The sequence below is a fragment of the Leuciscus leuciscus genome (genome assembly GCF_965113295.1).
Source record: "Leuciscus leuciscus genome assembly, chromosome: 11".
NCBI classification, from domain to species: domain Eukaryota; kingdom Metazoa; phylum Chordata; class Actinopteri; order Cypriniformes; family Leuciscidae; genus Leuciscus; species Leuciscus leuciscus.
In genome coordinates, this window is record NC_138735.1 from 2,434,308 (window position 1) to 2,456,127 (window position 21,820).

The 21,820-nt window shown below is 40.7% G+C and overlaps 1 protein-coding gene across 4 annotated transcripts in view; it reads right to left on the reverse strand.

Moving 5' to 3' along the window:
* The window catches only part of nrp1a (neuropilin 1a), a 68,400-nt gene that overhangs the window by 18,932 nt on the left and 27,648 nt on the right, over positions 1-21,820 (reverse strand). For all 4 annotated transcript variants that reach the window (XM_082183804.1, XM_082183803.1, XM_082183802.1 and 1 more), the window contains exons 4-8: positions 20,807-21,034; positions 17,235-17,390; positions 14,380-14,546; positions 4,585-4,740; positions 1,561-1,705 (exon numbers count right to left, since the gene is read on the reverse strand). In XM_082183804.1, coding sequence (XP_082039930.1) covers positions 1,561-1,705; positions 4,585-4,740; positions 14,380-14,546; positions 17,235-17,390; positions 20,807-21,034 — 852 coding nt within the window. The remainder of the gene's footprint in view (positions 1-1,560; positions 1,706-4,584; positions 4,741-14,379; positions 14,547-17,234; positions 17,391-20,806; positions 21,035-21,820) is intronic.

Sequence of the window (21,820 nt, forward strand, 5' to 3'; positions counted from 1 at the left end):
GGACCTGTTTATGGATCTCAGATGGGGATGCTTGGTAGAAGCTCCTGGTGTGGTAGACCCTGACAGACACACCCTGAGGGTGGACTGGTTGATATGCATCACGTGTTTAATTTGTTGGTTTGGTCTGTGCACAGCACATAAAGGCTGGATGACCACACACACACAGATGGTTTTATTTACAAACAGTGGTAGGAAGTTTATTAATGGCTGTGGAAAGCCTATCAGACCACCTTCTAACTGCCAGCCGGCATTCTCTGTGTGTACAGTGTTAACAATCATAGTGCCCAGGAATAGTACCTAGGTAAAGTCAATGTAATACCTTAGTACTTTAATACTTACCATGGTAATGAATGGTTATCATATTGGTATCTAACAAGTACATTTCCTTGGTATATGCCCTTGCAAACAGTACTGGCATCAAATAGTAATACTGTGGTATTTTGACCTATTCCTTTGTACAAAAATAATATGGTACTCCAGGGTACTTTAATGTTTTTTGGACATGCACCATGGTATTCTTGGTAGTATATTCTGGTAAATATCTAGAAACATGGTCTTTTCAATGTATATCCTCAAAAATATACATTTTTAACATGGTACCTTGTACAGAAAAACAAACGGTAAGGGAAACTAGGGGGAAATTCTTTTCTAAGCAGTCGCCCAGCTTGGCTGCATCATTACAAGGGAGCCTGATGCACACTGATGATGTCACTGGGAGGCCTTCGCTCTTGTGATGTGTTTAGAATGCGGTCTGTTCACCCGTCCAAAACATGACTGCAACAGCTGCGCTCCAGATCGGCGGTGAACCGCACACATACACACACAAATATACAACCAGTGCTAAATCTGTGTACACACACACACACAGAGTCTAAAAAATACGCCCTCTGTGCATGTTGAATGTAAAGCTGATAGACGGTGTGTGATGGAAAACAAACTCGCCCTCCTCCTACACATATGAGGAAATGTTCTCAGCAGGGAGGCACTGATGATATGAAAGCCTTTGCAATCAAAGCTCTGTAGGGTGGAGCCATGCCAAAACATGCAGATGAGTATGCAAATTAGGCCAGGGCCAGCTGGGCCTGACTGCGGCTGGTGGGTGTAGATCTCGGCGAGCACAATTGCATGTGCAATATGTACATCTGTGTGTGTGAGCCGCTGAGAGGTTAAAGCTCAGAGGAGGAGGGTAGATGCAGAAATGGGGTAGAAGTGGAGAGGTTGCATGCTGTGCACGCCATTCATTTTGAATGAAGTACATCCAAACGTGGGGAAACATGAATACACTGTCCTTTTTGTTGACGTGAACACTTGTCTATAATGCAATATCTCCTTGACTATTGCACATGTGCATTCAGAGGCATGAATAAACACTTCTCCATACGCCTGCCTCCAAAGCAAGCAAAACGTAAACCATCTAATTGAAAGATCATGATGGAGTGGTGTGTTGACAAAAAACTGCTTCCAAAATCTGAATTAACACTCTGCTTCTAAACTGATGTTTTTGATGTATCCCAGTTTGTTTTGAGGCGAGTGAAAAGAACCAGTTCTCTTGAAACCAACCTGAGATTTTGCATCCGTACACCTCGAACCGCAGGGCGATGCCGGACTCCCAGGTGTAGGGTCGGATCCGGAGGTATCGTGTCAACGTGGGCTTGGGGAACGCGGCTTTCGCTACATCGGTAGGGTTGGTGTTACCCTGGAAAATCTGACAAACGAAGAACAAACATATTAATTATTAACATGGTTTGTTTAAGGGAGCCACCAAGGACAGACCTTTGTGACCTGGGACTCACCTAACACTTGAAACAGAGAAATGACAGGAATGTGTTTAGATCAGCATCCTCAAATGTGACAACCTAAATACAGCCTGAATTGGATTATCTCTGGAGCCAACTGTGTAGCAATACAAAAGCTACTTTGTGATGTCATAGTCTGGGTTTCAACTAGCACTGAATGATTTGGACGCTTCAGTTACACAATGGTATCTGTTGTTGTTTCAACAGACATAGCGATGAATCAAACTGTGTTATGTCCATGAGCACTGATACTTGCTGACAGCTAGCACATGTTCTCTGTGAAGGGAAGATCTGGATATATGCAACAAGAAAGACAAATGAAGGCAAATCCAACCTTGTTGTACACAGCATCATGCCACTGTATAAAGGTCAGCTGATTTTTTTAAAGTACATCTTGAAGGTTCTCTTTCACACTTCCTCAGTTCCGGATTTTTTGCTCTCAAGATTAGATAAACAAACTCATAGGAGAGTTAAGAATAAACAGCAACTGTTGATAGTATCATGTCGTCACACCTGATTACCTAAAGGAAATATAGAAATTTGACTAATGCCACTGACCTGTCGGGCCAAGAGCTCATAATTTATGTAGGTTTGTGTCCTCAGTGATAAAAAAGTGTTAAAAAAAATATTATAGATGACAAAAAATATAAAGCTGATTTTCCATTTTTCCTAAGCAAGAAATCAATCTAGGCCACACTAACACTTTGGGAACCACCTTAACCAATGGTAAAACCAGAAAATCTCTCTCTCCCTCTCTCTCTCTCTCTCTCTCTCTCTCTCTCTCTCTCTCTCTCTCTCTCTCTCTCTCTCTCTCTCTCTCTCTCTCTCAGTGCATTGCTTTACCATCAGTACATTCAATACACAATTCTAAACAAGACAAGGTCAAACTATAAGCCATACAGGATGGCCAAGTGTTGCTAAGTCCAAGCCAGGGCATTCAGACATCCGTCTATCCCAGAATCCATGCTGCTAATCATGTCCCTGGGCGCTACTTTTCAAAACGTGTGTGTCTGGGAGGGAGACACATGAGGAGCCATCCACTATCTTTAAATGTCACGCCAATGCTCTGCCCTACTGCTCTAAGTAGTAAAAAGGCTTTCCTTTGTGCAACAACCTCACAGTCGAACTGCTGTTTCAGCAGTCTGTAAATGGGCCCTCACCTCACAAAAGCACTTTAGAGCCAAGCAGACAGAAACAAGGCACCGCACCTTAAAAATGCACGCTCTAAAAAGAGAACAGTGTACTTCAGTTGAGGGTCGACATAGAAATTGGGCCTTTGGGTATATTTAAGCTCACTGTTACTTCCAAGCATGAAGATGTGGACGCACACACAAATACACACACGTACGTTACAGTCTAATTGGCTTGCTTAGCTTGACAGGTCTATTTCAAAAAATGGTATTGTTAGAGCATGTCTGCCAAGCAGATATAAACATGCATATGAACACGTCCAACGCTCACAAACGAGTGAAACAAACTTCACACACTGGAAGTGTCTTAAAACCCATGAAGCTGCATACAGAGAACGAATCTTTGGATCATTCAGCATCAAAATCAAGTGAATATGAAAAAGAAATTATATTTAGCAAGAAACGTTATTTAAGAATGATTTCAGATTTGCATTGTGACATTATTTTAATGATATACTTTATGTAATATATCATATTTTTCACATTACACTTTGTTTGCTTTAAGGTAATATCCAATATTTTGTAGAGCAAATGTTTTTAACAACATCCTTGACAGGTGTCATGAGTTCCACATATGTTTTTCAATATGATTATATGTCTTGGCTATGATCCCCAACTGATGCTCACAAGGTTTTGAGAGACAGCCAGTGTGTCAAATGTAACAGGCATGTCTTCCTGTAGTTAACTGTCCTGTGTTGAGGGACACATTAGAGTCAGCTCACCCGATGGCTAATCGATCAGCGTCTCCTCGGCCCTCATTCAATGAGTCACATGGTCAAGTGCGTCCAACCAGCTGTTCAAACACTCTAAACCTTCCCAGAATGCCTCATCCTCTCACTCTCTCAATTAGCCACTCTCTGTTTATTAACTCTTTTGTTCTTTCCTTTCTACAAAAAAAAAAAAGCCCTACCGCAAATGTTGACATCATTCCTTAAAGGGAAGAAAAGAAAATCAGTCAGACTACTGTGGTGGCTTTGGAGTTGGAGTTTTTACAGTGCTTTCAGTCTTTTAAGAGAGTGGATTAACATACCACACTGGGCACATAATGGAGTCAGAGAAACACAATCCCTGCAGAACACATGAGCGTGGCATTCCCGTCTGGAGCCAGAGCATGGATTGGTGTAACGAATGCACACGGTGACAGCGCTACAACGCAAGATGTTTACAGGGCTTCCTGCCAAGGAGCACTGGAAATGTACCTAGTTAGGGATTACTTCTGGAAAATAAACCTATTTATCGTTTAGTGGAAAATGAGCTGTTCAAAATCAAACCTGAGCTCTTACCAGGACATTCTAACACTATTTCATTGTTATATGAATATTTAAAATATTTAACGGTAAGGAAATGTTCCAGGTCCAAAATGAGTAAAGCGTTAGAAAAATGCTATTTATCGGTTGCTTAGTTTCTAAAAACAAACACAAATTGTGGAGTTACAGTGGAAGTTTAAAAGCAGAATCTACATTGTTGTCGAAGTGCATACAGTGGTTCTTACATAATGCTTTTTGTTTCTGTGGCCCGGCATGCCAACACTGGTTAAAGAGCCAGTTTTTCAAACAGTGGATGCACTGCAGCTTTATGGAAATAATCAAACAAGTCACCTTCTGTTTTGGGCCATCCTTAATAGTTATCCAGTCTTCTCCGTTTGAGCTCACATCCACCTTGTAGGACTTCACATAGTACTTCTTCCTGGTTTCTTGAGAGATGGCTCCCTGTGTGCCGATTGCCGAGACAAAGCGCAGGAATCCAAGATCAACCTGAGGAGAGAGAACCATATTACTTCTATATTGCTCAGAACAGAGGGAGTATCACTTTAAAAGTGGCTTATCGTGTGTCACATACTGAGCTCATAAGACCCCAGGTGAATATTAGAATGAAAGATTAATTTTAATGAATCCCAATTTAATAAAGCAAAGTCAATGTGACGATTTAATTTCCTGAATGGGAGACAAGAGCTTATTGGATGAGGAAGGATATTTAACTTCATGGAGTCCGTGCCGGGGGGGGGGGGGGGGGGGGGGGGGGGGGATAGCTTGAAAGGAAACGTGTATTTCAGACGCGTGCTGTATTGAAAAATGAATGCTTCATAAAGAAGTCATGAGTTCTGATGTCATTCCCTTGAGTGTGTCTGAGAGGAAGGATGGGAGAGAGTGGTCAGGGGTTACTGGAAGATGGAAGAGAAAATGTGGACGGAGATGTCTGTGATTTGGTCAAATCCAGGAATATCAGAGCTGTAATACACACACGACGGGATGAAGATTCGGTCACCGTGATTTTGCCAAGTAAGACATGTTCCTGGATCATCATATTTTGTTGATCCTGGAATAACATTCCTGTCCCAAAATTTAGTCCTTACCCTATCCCTACCCCTTACCCATAATGTTTCCCTAAAATCAGAGGGAAATGATAGGTGAATAACACTGATGTTGAAGCACCTCACCTTGGTTCTAAGCCTAAACTTGACATAAACTGTAAACTAGTCCCTCAAATCTGATTGGTTGATTGGAAAGTTGTTCCAGGATCAACAAAGATGTTGATCCAGGAACATGTGGTACTTGGTGAAATCACGTTCACCATGTAGAATCATAGTGAGATCCATTTTTTAATTCAAAAGAAAACAATGTGATTAAATGCCGCAAAAACACTCTTTTGAGTGGAATATGCGCTCTCACGTCAACTGGGTGATCATACATTGAGCAAACTGACATTGAACAGTGCAAAGCTGTGGTTTTTGGGAAGATTCTTTAGTGCAGGGGGGAAGCTAAAATAAATCCTGTCATAATCTGAAACTGATGTAATCCCATAGAATAAAATCAAAACATGTCAGTTGTGCACTAACATTTACAGTAGAGCCAGTGCCACGCAGAAAACTGGCTACAAATGCAGGATAATATCATTGTAGTAGAGAATGCGAATCAGAAAAGCTGATCAGCATTACTGTTACATAACTCATTTAACACTGAAAGAGCTAATTGCAAACTCGGTCTGTTCCCTATTGTACAGTATTTGTAAGACATAGTCCTCACTCAGTTTAACAGTATTCAAAAATAAGGTCTTTGTTTCTGAAGTCTGCTGAATGAGTGCAGATCTGATTTTCTGGCTATACTGAAATATACATGGCAGGAAGATGAGAGAGCTGTGCGATTTGAGATCAGAAAGCTTGGCTGGAGAAAAGACAGTCTGGATCAATTTCCCTCACACCAGCTGATCGCAGATCAGAACTAATGAGCGCCTCGTGATTTATTAACCACTTTCTGCTTTGTGAAAGAGAGAGGGGAGTAAAAGAAACTAGAGCAATAAGAAACTGATGACTACAGTACTATACTCAAGGCCGCATTAATGCACGGGCTTACCTGGGCTGAAGCCCAGGGGCCTCCCAAGTTCAGGGGCCTCCCATGTTCAGGTTCATGATGAGCTGAAAAGGTCATATTGTTTTAACTTGTCAGATTTTGTCGCTGTATGTCGCTAGTCGCTTGTGGACGTTGGTAGTGCTGTCGCTCTAATGTTACTGTTATGGTGCGTTCACACCAAACGCGAATAGCGCGTCAGGCGCGAGTGATTTCAATGTTAAGTCAATGCAAAGACGCGTTTACGCACGTCTAGAGGTGCCGCGGCGCGAATGAGGCGTTAAGCTGCGTTCACACTACAAGCGACTTTGTCGCTGCATGTCGCCGGTGGCTGGCGATGAGGTCGCTAGTGGGCGTTCCCACTACTGGTTGCCTTGTAATGTTTATGAATAACATCCAATGACAGCGAATCAGTTTTCTTGCCGCTAAAAACAAACATTCTGGAGAGAAAATATTAAATATTTAGACTCGTAAAGCATGTAAGTTAAATGAACGAGTACCTGGGTCTCACAACTCCGAAAATATCAGATAAAAATTGAAAATAGGCGCTATCTGTATAAACAAACCACATATTTGAGCTTTAAACAACTACATTCTCGACTGAAAAACTCTTATAACTACATTTCATGACACAATAACAGTAGTATTTTAGATTTAAAAAAATACTCCTCCATCTTTCTGTCGATGGGGCGAGGGGCTGAGCAGAGAAGGATGATGACGCGCGCTCCAGGCTCCACTCCTATTGGTTGTCGCTCGCGAAAGTCGCTCTTCATTTGCATAAAGTTAAACATTTCTCAACTTTGTCGTGTCGCCAGACACGCCCCATCCAGTCACCAACGGTCGCGACCGCGTGTGTCGCCGGAAGTCGCCCGCTCCCCATTGAAATGAATGGTATCGTGTCGCTTTGTCGCGTGTAGTGTGAACGCAGCTTTACGGTGCGTGCGTGTCCACTACAGCGGCAAAAGTCCGCTCAGTGCCGCTGGCAACGCTGTAACGTCTCCGCTTTGGGCTGTGTCTGTTGCGAGAGTGTTTAATCTAAGTTTTTTTCAACACACGGACAGTATAATCATCAGCGATGCACGCGATTACATTTAGAAATAGACAAGCTTTTTTTTTTTTTTTTTTTTTTTTTTTTTTTTTTTTTTTAGAAATAGACAAGCTTTGTTTCCAAATGTACCATGCAATGATCCTTTCAATTTTATAAACTTTTATAAACCCAGCCAATATAATCACAATTAAACACATCCAAAATAAAATCTTTAACATGTATATAACAACTGCAAAGCGTCTAATTTGTAAACAAAATGATTTACGCACTAAATCCAGCATAAACTCACTGAGACTGTCGACAGTTTCTTTTCCATGCATCATTTTATTATATCCATGTTTGTGGTTAGTTACAGTAAATCATATAAAACAGTGAAATCGCCCTCGAACTCTTCTGTCTTGCCTGCACTGCACTCGAGGCGGTGACGGGAGCTGAGCTTCACTGAAAGGCTTCTTTCCTATTGGTTGTCGCTCGCGAAAATCGCTTCTCATTTGCATAAAGTTGAAATTTAGTTGCTGTGTGTGGTTGTTAAATAAAGTGTCTTGTGTTTATGTGCTCAGTGATATGTTAATAACAATGTTAAAATTGAAAACAATATTAAAAAAACTCACTGTTGTAGGTCTCGAAAGAAATGAATGCAATCTGTGATGTAGATTACCTAAATATTACACTTTTTTTAAATGAGACTCTATAAATCGAGGGGATGGGGGGCCTACAAAACCTCTCAGCCCCGGGGCCTTACATCAGGTTAAGGCGGCTCTGACTATACTACAGTAATCCTTTCTATACATGACCCTTACACAACTTTACAACCAATCAAATATCAATTTCAACAAAAATAATGATTGTTTTCCAATTGGTTTCCTGAATACACTCCATTGGTCAGCCAATCAGTAAGTTCCACTGCAAACTCACGCCATTGGTTGAGTTGTTGCTATGCCAGGCAGGTCAGAATTCTTAAATAAACAGAGCAATGTTTTAAAAACACAACCAGAATAACATAGTGTATATTTTCCTGGGAAATCAACCTACAAATAGTTTACTTATAGTTGCCTCTGCTTATTAGGATAGGAGAAAAGGAGAAAATATTTAAACACAAAAAAAAAAATTAAAAAAAATTCACACTTCACCTTTAAAAGCAATAACAAACAGGAGATTGAGGGAAAACCCCAGTTCCTCATGGGAATTCCCTGGCAGAGAAACTCAACTTTCTGGCTTCCAGAAAACAACCCGTTCTCAAAGTGAATTATGCCTCCTTATAAGGAAACAAGTCGGACTCGACTGTGGGCATTTCGTCTGAAATATCATGACCACAGAATCAAAAACATTTTTGGTAAGAAAATATTATAATAGTTGAAACCACACCTGGCCAACCGAGTAGTTGTATTAGTCACTAGTGTGAATATGCAGTTTTATAATGGTCAGTCTGTGAGAAAGTGAAATCAAACGTCTCCGGAGGAAAATGTGTGCTCAAGCCAGCTAACTCTGCAAATCATGTTATATTCTTCTCAGTCTCGACTCTTTCTGTTTGGATGTTGTGTAAGAGAGTCTGTCTGAAGAGATCCCACCCAATAGACAAATCAAATAATGCCGTTCTCATGATATCAAGTCCAATAATCTGAAATGTGAAATTGAAAAATACAACATATCATTATAATATATCTTGCTGGCAATAATTCAAGTGTAACTACTTCTTATAATTCAGCCATGGGAAAGTTAAAAATTCCTGGCATGTTAAAACCGGTTCATTTTGCCCAGAGTCCATCTGTCAAGTATGGACCTCAGCTTAGATTTTTCACAGCTAATTAAATTTACAAAGAGTGTGTGTTTTATTACATCAGAGCCCGTGTGTGTGTGTGTGTGTGTGTGTGTGTGTGTTTGAAGGGACAGTTCTTGCCTTGCCCTCGGCCCGCATGGAAGGAAGCGGCAGAAATCGAATCTGTCTAAACCTAGTTCACGCTCACTGAAGCTTCTCATGCTAATTGCGTTGAATTAAACAAGCGTCAAACATGTCTGCTGGCTTCCTAAAGCTGTGACATTTGTGCTCATCCTAGCATGAGCTCATAATGGTGTTTCTTTTGTTTAGTGTGCTTGTAGGGAGTTGCATATTCTGGTCCGTAAAAAATAAAGCGTTGTGTAAAAATATTTTTCTCCATTTCAGGTTATTTTCTTGTCTCTTTCACCCTTCTCTTGCATATTAGGGCACAACAAAAATCCACAAATTGGTCAGTCATTAAAAGCACAACTGCTCTTGTGTATCTAAGGCTCAAGCACCATCTGGAGCGGGTTAGCCAGGAGGAACTAAGACGTTGAGTAGACAGATGCACGATGGCCCAGTCAAAGCAAATACAAATGTGGGACGGCAGGTTTCGCAGGGCAAAGTTCCACTTCATCCATCAAACCATGGCTTTCCTCCCACCATCCCATCCCACGACACCTGGTTGCTCCGAAAGCTCCTCTAAAATTCCATTAACCACAGGTATAATTAATTCACATTTTCATGAAAATTGTATTACTGCCAGCTGAGAGATCTATAGGCTCCTCAAAGACCTCGCATTCATCACCCAATTTACCTGGCAGAATTAGCCAGCGTTATTTTTAGAACTTCTAAAGGTTTTTTTTTATTTTTACAATTATGCATGAGCCTGAGTGGTGATTATCTACTTCTCTTCCAAAGAATTATGACCCAAACCAGTGTAATAGGGAGGATAGTATATTAGTAGAGTAAAAAAACCTTAACCCAAAAGAGCTTCTTTCCTTCAAACACCTGATATAATGGTACATTTGCACAATCCAATCGATTACAAAACCAAATCTGGACCACTTTTTTTCCTTGCAAAATATCCTTGCAATATGTTACATTATGCAAGTAAAATAGGTTCAATCTGCTGCATTGTATGGCTGATTTTTGGAGAGAATGGTCAACCAGTCTAGAGGTCTGTTATCATAAAGTTCACGGTCATGTATTATTGTTATTACTAGCCCAAAACAATAAGACAACAATAACCTCACTGATGACAATAGAATATCCTCCCTGTCTTAGAAATGAACTTCCTCTGACATTAATTTATTATGAATGCAATGTTGCTTTTTTTCTGAGTCTCTTTTCTGAGTCACCAGCATAAGAGCTTATGTAGCCTATCCAGCATACACCTGGATTCATTTAATTGCTAGAAAATTATATCAACGATGATATTTTAAACGCTTCAAGCTAATTACATGCAGGCACTGAAGATGGTTTAAAATCATAAGAATGTACCTAGCGCAGGTGTGATGCTAGCAGGGTGGCCTAGCTTGACACCAGCTCCGCAGGCTTTGTCAGTAGAGACTCTCATGTTAATTACAGTCCTACTGTCTAATTACTCATCAGCTGGCAGGAGAACAGCACCCGTCTCAAAATAGCAGCAGCTAATCCTTTAATTGAAGAGAGAAAAAATCTAAGCAAAACAATGGAGAGCGGACATAGCTACGTCTGCATGATCGCTAATAGAAAACATATGTAGATGACATGCGAAGGTAAATGCGTTGTTTCTGGAGTGACATTTCACCCCCAAATCTCCCTATTTTTTGCTATTTCCCTCGTTGCATTCAACCTGCCTAGATAATCGTACGCTCAAGAGCCCGTGAGGAATGTTTTTCTCAGAGGAAGTCTGTAATTAGCGCCTGTTTGATGGGAATTCCGACCTGTTTTTGTAGCAAAATGGGTCGGCGACTCAAGGCATTGGCACAGCAGATAAGAGTAAGAGGTTGGGGTGGTGTCTCAATCATTGTTTCCATCTACGGACCTGGCACATTCCCTCCTCACCTCCATCAATCAAGCTGACGGCTTCCTGTTGAACTAGCTGACACAAAACCTGGTTGGCATTCTACAGTTCCAGACTTGAAAACATCGCCTTGTTGTTTTGAACGCTCTGCCCTCTTGTCAGAGATGCTTTAATGAACAAGATGAAGGTAAACATCCTCTCCAGTGAAGCTAAGGAGAAAAGCCTTCGCATCCCTGTGAATCAAGCCCTGATCAAACCATTTAGCTGAACAGCAGGACAGGCGTATGCAGCAGCTTCATAAATGAACCACTGTGTATTCAAAGCACCATTGCATAAATGCAACAGCTGACGCGTTTCGGTAGACCTGTGGATGAGAATGAATGCGAGGCTGAGATTAATGAAACAGAACATGATTTATAACGAACAACTTCTATTCAACCATTAGTAGGTGGACAGGAGCTTTCAACTATTGACAGTTGACTTTTTCCCAGATCAAAATGCATAATTCATAGAAGTGCTTTGATGCTTCTGGAGTGGATGAGCGTGCATTTATTGCATCACATGCAGTATGCAGTGCATTGATGTTAAAATATCTCAGTCTGTCTACCAAACAGGATCTGTTTTTGTTGTTGTGCCAGGCTCTCCATGGGATTGAAAATCTGCCATCCATAAGACCCTTAACAGTGTCTTTTGTTTTAGGTTACGGTATTCTATAAATCGGAAGTCTTTACCAGTGAGAGTCAAAATGTGTTGTACAGATGTAGGTATGTCACGCTTTAACACAGTCTTCCGATTGAAACCAGGCTGTCTCCATAAACATAGCACACTAGAAGTCTTCAGAGCCAGAATCCCATGTTCTGCAAGACTCTGCCCCTTTTTCATCCATCACATATCTGATATAGACCATAACGGACATTTGTTTGTCAGCAAGATGGCACAAACTCTTGTAAATGGACATAGAGAATAGTGGCCTGTGTAGCTTACTGGCTTAGCTGAAGATCTCCTGACCCTTGACTAATTATCAGCAGTGGCAAGCTGGGAGCATTAGACCCTGAATCTAATTTGAAACCGCATTAAGATGCATGACAAGCGCTGTCTTTTTGACACCTTCTGTGTGGAGAAAAACCTGCTAGAATTGGGGATTTTTAACAAGGAAGAACATGGCTTCTATGAATAATATAAGTGTCTGCTGTAAATTACATTTGAGAGTGTAAATGTAATAAATAATGAACTGATAATATGCGTTGGAGGACACAGGAGTGCGCGAGTTGTTGGACTGCGCTATTAGATTGTGTTGCTTAATGGAAGCGAAATGAAGAATTCCACTCTTTTAATAACGCTTGTTATAATTAAACTCCTCCACAAGTGCTGGGCACGAGAGAGAGAGAATGAGCGCAGGACGTCTCCAAATTATAAATCATTCATCCTCGGCAGGGTTCCGCCTTTGTTCCCTTGGAAACAGATGTGCGGGGTTCAACTTTGACATCTGATTGGCGGAAAGGGATTTGCAGGGGCACGGCACATGAGGGCTGAAACAGAATACGTTTGATTTGCTGAAATTTCTCCTACCAAAAAGAGTACCCTTCCTCTAATCAATACCCTTTAGAGAATTCCAAGCGACTGCGAAATTGTGCTCTCTTCAGCTCGATACTGCACTGTGGGAGGCGAGTCATTTAGAGTTTCATTAATATCTGAAATGACTAAACAAGTTCAGCAAGCCAAGAGGGCGAACATTTGCAAAGTCTACTTAATTATCCTGAATAAAATATGAAGTGGCAACTGTGAAATGATGTGGAACCGATTGGTTTAGGTGCTAGAATATACATTTTCTAAATGTGATCTTTGAGACTCATTTGAGTCACAAATGCAGAATGTTTAACTTTTGAAGACTCTTATACTGAGCACAACTGAACTACACTAAGACTCAACCAGGATGTTCTCAACAGCATGTCAAAACCACATGCCAAACATTGACAAATATACTGTCATCTGACGAACATGAGAATCCTTCAGTTGAAGTGATGGTCTGTAAAAAGAGTAGAGGCTAATTATCGACTGCTTCTCAGAGAACATCCTGGTAGAGTCTTAGAGTAGTTCATTGTGCTCTGTACAAGAGTCCCGAATCAATACCTTATTGACAGAGACTGGTAATCCATAAGCATAATGAGCCCATCTAAACAAAGAAGAACTTTGAAATATCATGATGATCAAGAACACTAGAGAAATCAACAGATAAAACGGCACAATCCTCATATTGATCAGTCTCAGCATTGTATCCTCAGGGCTCTGCTCTACAAAGCTATGGAAATTCTCCCTAAAAATGTGGGGCAGAATTTGCAGCCGCAAGGAGAGAACTTGTCTCCAGTTTCTTTGGGAAATGCATACGTCTTGCTTCCACACTGAAATGAAGAATTAAACATCACAGTTCCTCTTCTCTGTACCTTCCCCTAATTCAATTAGTCTCTGGTTTAGAACACGAGTTTTCAGAGACAATATTTTGATTGCAATAAGGAAAATCTGCTTAACAGACCTCCCCTAGCAAATATTTGGCCGCGGGTCACGTCTGTTATTAGCCTCCTGAGGAGTCTCTTTGGCCCAAGCTTTCCAAAGATTATAAAACAAGTCTGGGTTTTCAGGGTACCCTCGGGGTTTGGGTCACAGAAAAGCCCCTAAGTGCAAGAAAAGGCCTGCAATCAACACAATAACTGCTGCCAAGAGTTTTTCACAGATTCATGCAACCGAAATAGACATGCACAAATAATCTGTTGTCCTAGAACATGTAACTGTAATTGTGTGTGGCTACATTCCTTAGAACAGGCTTCAGGTTTCTCATTGTCTCTCGGACATTAAGATCATGTTAGATACATCTCATAGACAGATTTTGTTGAGGTTTCATGCATCTGTTGGCCGGGAAGACTCACTGGGGTTGGAGCGAACCAGTACATTTGGGTTTTAACATTCCATGGCTGTCGACCAAAGGGCAACATTCAACAGATGTTGCTGCTGGTCTTCAATAGAGAAAAGCAAGCCAGTGGCAAAAGCATCTGCAAGGCCGCCTGTTAGAGCTGAAGTTGAATTCAGCTAGACACAAAAATCATAAAAGTGTGGGGGAGTTTCAGAGCTTCTTCAAAAAAATATCACAGCAGAGTCTATTCTCTGCCAAGGACAAATCCCTCCTCCATTAATCATTCATAATAGACTGCTATCTACAGTATATGCATGTGAATCGTGCAGTACCTGAATCCATTCTTTGTTGGAGTCCTCTGCAGGGGTCCAACCATTCTCTGGGTTGTTGAGTCTAGAACGTTCTGGAGACCAGCTGGGGTTGTACTGGGATGAGGCCATGATTTGGTCAGAATGGATTTCCCCAGTTTCCAAACCCAAAGGCTCGGTACAGTCAAAGTCTGAAGAAATCACAGGGAGAAAGAGGGGATGGGGGGAGTTGTTAAAATGTCATTTCATGATCTAAATAAAGAATACATCAGATCCTGACCCAAACTAAGGCCTTCCTCTTGGGAATGGGCCACTCAACAGCAAAGTACCACAAGTTTCCATCTCTTAGGACCGGAATAAAACACTTCTCACAGGAAAAGCACAATTTAATGGAAGCACAGTGGGAAGTGTACCACATTAAGATGCAAAGCTTTATTCATAAAACATTCAGTTTAAGCTCTTAAGTCCAGCAACAAGTAATGTTGGTCATGAGGTTCATAAAAGAAAAACCTTTGGAAGGTGCACAGTTAAATGGCACATGGGAAGGCCATTTCCCCAGCGTCAGCATCAGAGACGGCCCTAGAATGTCTGTGTTTTCAGATGCCAGGAGAGCAGGCTGTATATCACTCCACATGCCATGCCACCCAGGATAAGGGCATTACTGATTGTTTTGTGATGTTATGGGGCATGCTGGCCGTGTGTCTGAGACAAGCAAAGTTCACGCTTTAACCCCCGAGAGTCTTTATCCAGACACTTTGGCACAGAATTTAGGACTGTCAGACACCGGAGAATGGGGAAATGTTGAAGCTGAGGTGGGAGGTCACAGACACCAAACAAACACATATTTTAAGGAAATACATTGACACAGGGTGAGCTCATGTTCCCTAATATAACAGTGAAAGGTGCAAGAAGGTCAGATACACACATACTCAAACAGCACAGGCCAAACATGCAGGCCTAAACACATGTAGCAGATGGAGAAAGCATGTGTGTTAACTGGCCAGTAGTTTTATTTGTTCACTCACACTGAGCAATTAGCCCTGTTCTGAAAACATACTGTAGTGAGTCGCCTGCCCAGACAGCACTTGAAGGCATCGGATTAATGCTACTATGCCTATTAAAAATAGTAAGCATCACATTTATTCTTTGTAAATTAGCAAACTCAACAGAGCAGTTTGGCAAGCTCAGTGAAAAAACCCATCCAAGGTGGCGGCTGGGGTCGAGAGAAATGTTAATATACTGTAAATAAATATAACTATATGTGCAATTTAATTAAATATAGAAAAGTATCATTAAATAACAGGCAATTGTATCCATAGAAAAATATACCATAGTAATAGATTCTGTTAAAATATTAAAGTCCCCCTGTAGTCAATAATTTCATCCCTTAAAACTAATCTTTCATCATCAAAATGACATATTTTAAAGTTTTTTCCTTGAAAAAAATTCTTAATGCCTTAAAATAGCTTGAATGTAACTCTATACCCTTGACTTATTTAGTATACAGGGTTCTATGAATATGCAAATTAGCCCCGCCTCCACTCACTCACTCAGCTCAGAGATCCACTCGTTGACGATCACACATTGATCTGATTGGCTACAAGGTTACACCACAGGGGACTTTAACTTATTATAACAACTACTATTGTCAATTTATAAAGGTGTACTATAGTATTAGAGAATAACATTGTTAGCGTAGCAACATGAGTTAATGCCAAACTCTATTAAAATCAAAAGGGAGTGTTGAGTCTTTTATGTGCTTCTCATGAATTTCTCTCTTTTACCCTTGAAACTACAGCTCAACTTAATCTTCACATGATTACTCATTCTCTAGTGCTCTGTTTTATCTCTCTATCTCTTCAAGCCATCTATCCTCTATCCACCCTTTTATTCTTTAGAACAATGACTGAAAACAACCAGATCGATCGTCTGATTACATCTGGCATCCGTCACTGTTTGGTCCCACTCGGCAGAGACCATAAATCTATGACGGTTCTCTGACAAAATCCTTCGCATAAAGACTTATTGCCAATGGCGATCTCTTTCCTTCCTGCAAAGCACAATGTATACTGGTAAACATGTCGAACTGCGAGAGAAGCTGCCACAGAATGTAAATTTATGAGGCCAATAAATAATTGATAGACTGCGACTGTTCAGCAAAGCCTCTGCTGAGAACACACCAAATGTGTTCTTGATCATGAGCCGGGACGGTTGTATAGCAAGCTGAAATATAACATGGTACTGTACATCAGTTCACAGCATTAATGGCAATATGTACTTTATAATAGATATTATATGTATAAAAAACAGCTGTTGATTCACAAGCTCTAATGCTGAAAAGGTATATTCTCAAGAGAAGGTGACAAAAACACAGATAGAGAAGGAGAAAGAAAGAAAAGTGTCTAGGGATAGATTTAAATGCATAGCATGATTGCAGGTGAGGGTTGATGGTGTGTTCTGAAATTAAATGCTTAGTCGGAGCATTTCTCAAATTGGGGTGAAGAGGTGAACCCTCTGGGTGAGCTGGTTTGGGGGAAAAAGAGAGTAATCCAACTTCCAAAAAGCAGGGCAGATGGGTCATGACTCTTAACACAATCACTTAATGAAAGAGGCCCACAGCTGAGAGGGACATGCTGATTTAATAGCTTCCCGTGTTACATCATGTTGTATGTGCGTACACTGAATATGGGTTTCTACCCTACCCAACAGAAGATGAACTATGGCTAACGTTATTTAAAGACGTTAGGAACAAACATTCTCAAAATAAAGTTCTCACGTTGTTCAAATATCCTTTAACCTAAATGACTGGAGTCTTCATCTCATGAGTGTAAAAAAATGTATATTAATTTCATTAAGTACTTTGTGCACTTTTGACTTACCGTCAGGGACTGTCCTTTCCAGCACAGTGTAATTAGCGGAGAATCCCTCTTTTGCTATGGCACTATCTGTGGTGATTATCAAAGCCAAGATTCCAGTGTAGGATATGATCCGTCCTGGAGTATTCTGTCCACAGAATCTTCCAATGTATGGCCCAACTGTGAAAAAGAGACACAGAAATGAGAGAGCTTGATTAGATGCATTCAATAATCCACTATTCATGCCATTCCATCCCAGCTGATACTGTAGTGTGTCAACGTCAAGGACAAGTGACATTGGTTGATCTTGTATAACGGTGTTAATTGAACAAAACATTCTCCCTACAATTTTTGTTGTTGATGGAAATGAAAAGGGCATTGTCTGTTTTGTAAGTGTCTATGACCTTGGGTTTCTGTTTTCAGTGGCGATCATAAATTCCTGCACGTATTGTTCGTTCCAGGGCCACTCTGATGTGACTTCCCAGAAGCCACTTTAAAAGAAAAAAAGAAAAAAAACGTGTAGGAGTTGGAGGGGACATGAAAAAAAAATTTGAAAAAAGAATTGAACACAACTAAGTCTGTAAATGGAGAGGTATGCAGTACATTCAGCTGAGAAAAGTGCTGAAAAATAAGAAGGAACAGTAGGCTCTCCAGGTTAAGGCCACTTTTAAACTCTGGGTTAAGCAACATTTCAAACTTGCTAGAATGTAACGGTAAGTTGTTTGACAACAGACAACCAATCATAAATGGTCCCATTGCTTGCCTCATTAATTATTCATGAGCTTTGCACAGTCACAGAAACTTAAACCACACAGAAATTACTGTCTAATCAAAAATAATAACTTTGTAAAATTGTAAATAGCACAATAAACACAGTGTTTAAAATTATACAGTGTACAATCTCTAATCCTGAATAAAAGGATTAATCACTGATCCATGCAAAATATGTGTAAAATATGAAAGATCCAGGATTATGTTAACCGAGGCTTAAAAATTACTACTAAAAAGAGGTGCACTGTAAAAAGTGATCAGTTGGCTTAACTTAAAAAAAGTGAGGAAACCCGCAAACTTAAAATTATTAAGTAAATAAACTTCATTCAAATGTGAAAAAATTAAGTTATGTGGAATTGCCAAATTCAAACCTTATTACTTAATTTTAAGGCAACGGGTTTCCTCACTTTTTTAAGATAAGTCAACAGATCACTTTTTACAGTGTATGACACAGGAGGAGTAATAAAAAATATATCGAAAACCATTCTCAAGTTCCATTTTCAAGGTTAGCTGTTTCTTTAAAGAGAAACATAGTGATTGGCTCTAAGAAGATGTCCATTACAGAGATTAAACAGAACTTCCAGCTTTGAGTGTGTGATTACATAAAACAGATCTACGGTTTTACATTAATCTTAATCTTCATAAGAATTCATAGAATGGAGAAACAGGTGCATCCAAGTGTGTATAAATGTGTGCGCGCTTTGTGTGTGTGTGTGTTGGGTGTGGTGAAGCATCCGGATTATCTGCATGACTCAACAGAGCTATGAAATTTTAAAGAGCCTCTCCATGAATCCATCCAGCATGTCTGCTCTTGGAGGAGGAGGGGGTTTCATACACCCTCTGCCAGGCCCAGACTGCCTCAAAGTGGGCGGCCGGTGGGTGATGGAGGGGTGGAAGTCATTGAAGCTTCTGTCTCATGCCTTGCAGTCTTTCCACACTAATGCACTTATTGATTGGTGTGGCTCCACAGGTAATGCAGCTTGTGTCTGAACCGTAGAGAGGAGTTACACTGAGGCCCTAAGGCACCAGGGACTCCCCTTTAAAGTATTGTCTTCAACCTCCCTCTTGGCTCTTTCTCTTTCACCTTTTTATTGTAGATTTTCCAACAGAGGCTGCTGAGTATAAAATAAAGCTTGCAACCTTTATCCCAGGTTCTACACTTCCCTCAGGCCTATATTGAATTTGCTCTCACAAAAAGCACTAAAGATTTAGTGTAACCTTTCAAAAACACTTAGTTAAACAGACTTCCTTTTATCATAATTGTTGATCTATAGGTTCACAACCTATGTTTAGAAGAGATGCTGAAACAATTTTTTTTATTTTTTATTATAACTCATGAGAAAGCTCAAAATGCTCGGCCTCGGATCAAAGGTGCCATTTGTTCACGGCTTCTCTCTTCCGTCAAGTCGATAATGAAGCGGAAACCGAATAAGACCTCTGGTCCTCACAGACTTCCTTCCCACTTTGAGCTGGAATCTTCCTGTTGGGCTGCTGGGTTGTTTTTGCAGTTCAAATAAACGCAAATACAAACTGTAATTATCTTGAAGAACAAAATATTTTCGGTGTTATGACAACAGTCTACATTCCAGAGTCCCTCACCCCGAACTGCCCGAGACGAACTACAGTCTAATGTCCAGAGACACGGAAAAAGAGAACAGCTATTAACGGGATAAAGAGATCCTGCCGACATGTTCTCGGACACTCTAATACAGAAAACTGTGAATGTAAGAGTTTGTGTGCAGAACCAAATATCTTATAGAAAATTGGCCATGCTAATGAGAGTTTTGTTTAGCTTGTGAACAAATCCATTGGAGTCAGGCATCTCACCTAGAGATCCATGAATCTGACTTCTCTGCTAAAGGCCAAAGAAGAGACCCTTCCATCAACAACCTGTTGTTGTCTGGGTAAGTACACTGTCAGAAATAGGGGTAGAGTAGGAGTCCATTTCTGTCCCCAAAGTACAATCTACACTAACGTACCCCATAGGGCTTATTATTGGACCTCAAGCTACATATATGTACCTTTTTGAGGGTCAAAAAGCATTAAAAGGTACATATACAGTATGTACCGTTTCTTTTAAAGGTTAAGGTACAATATTGCACCCTTGAGGGTACAGCCCCAGTGACAAGCCATAGTACCCCTAAAGGTACAATTATGTACTTTATTTTCTGAGAGTGTATTGAACTTCAACTGTTTGAAGATGTATGATATCTCAAATCATGTGGCTTGTTGAGGAAAGGTCTGCTATTACTTTCTACATAATCAGATTTTCACCTGGCAGATAAAACTGGTGAAATATCAGAAATTTTGCGTTTAGGGGTACAACATCCAGACAGCAACATAGAGTCGGCCCAGATGTGTAGCTATGTCGCTGGGGCAGTACCCTTAAAGGGACAACTTTGTACCTGATTTACCCATAAAAGGTTAGTGCCCATAGTAGTACCTTAAGGGTGCATATTACATACACCTTTTAGAGGTAAATCAGGTACAAAGTTGTTCCTTCAAGAGCACTGCTGCAGTGTACCCCTAAAGGTACAATTTCTTGACAGTCGAGCCGATACCCTAGCACACACCTAGCATTCCCTAACATTCTGTTGATGCATTTTACATAGGCCACTCACATTTTCTTCAGAAAATGTAAAATCTATTTATATAGCATTCTTGTTATTTGATGTCTATATCAGATGTTTCTATATTGATTTATCTGAGTATATTGTTTCCGGTCTTTTGCGAATAAATGGGCAAACATCATCCAACTAAATGATCTTTTGTTTCAAACATTCTGATTGTCTTGTTTGGAGCAACGGATCTTTCCAACGACTCACCTCCAAAGAAACCGTCCCAAATCTCCAGGCGGTCGTAGCGGCAGGACACTCCAGTGGGAGGCTGTGTGTCCGGCTCCAGTTCGAAGCTCTCGAACTCCAGAACGATCTCCGACATCTTAGGAGCAAAGATCATGAATGTGCAGTCCAGGTTGTTGGGGTACTTCTCTGGAAAGCCGGGCGACTTGATGACTCCACTGCTGGAGGTGAAGTTCCTGGAGCATTCTGGACCTGAGGTAGAGGAAGGAAAGAGTTAGGATTTTTTTGTTTGTTCACAGAGGCAGATGGAGTAGGAGGGAAAAAACAAACATCGGAGGAGGAACACGGTGGTCTGTGTTGTTTTGCTCGATGATTGCATGGTTTATGGGCCGTGGTGGAGGCCCACCCTGCTCGGGATATGCTCTTTGCTTGGGTGTGTGGGCTAATGATGAAGACGAAACGAGACCAAAATGAAAGTACATGCACATATGAGACTGCACTTATTAAATGTTTCATAGGCAGAATGGTTGGTGCTTACAACAATACAAGTAAGAAATAGCTAAATATGTCCATCGTGCTTTATATAACCACCCTTAATATCGACAAGTCAAAACATTCACTCTGAACTCCTTGTGGACTAGCTTTGCTGATGCAGTGTGTTGTTGAAGTTCACACATACATCACTACTTTGCACTTACATGACGGCCGTTCGACTAAAGCTGTTGTGTGATGAATAGGCTCAGAGCTCTAAGAGTAAATACACTCTTGTTACAGAGTGATGCATATCGGATCACCTCTGGATCATCAACTCTGAAATGTCAACATTACGTTAGCACTGTACCTAATGTAGTGTGGAATCTCGTGATTATTACTGCGGGTGCAAAAGTTTAAAGATCCTGAACCAGAACAGAGATGACACATAATGAAGTCACTGTGGCTGAAAATCCTCATGTGCTTCCAAACCCATATTACTTGCTTTCTTAAATGGGACACAAAAGGATACGTTTTGAAGAATTTTCAAGCTGCTTGCTTGCATAA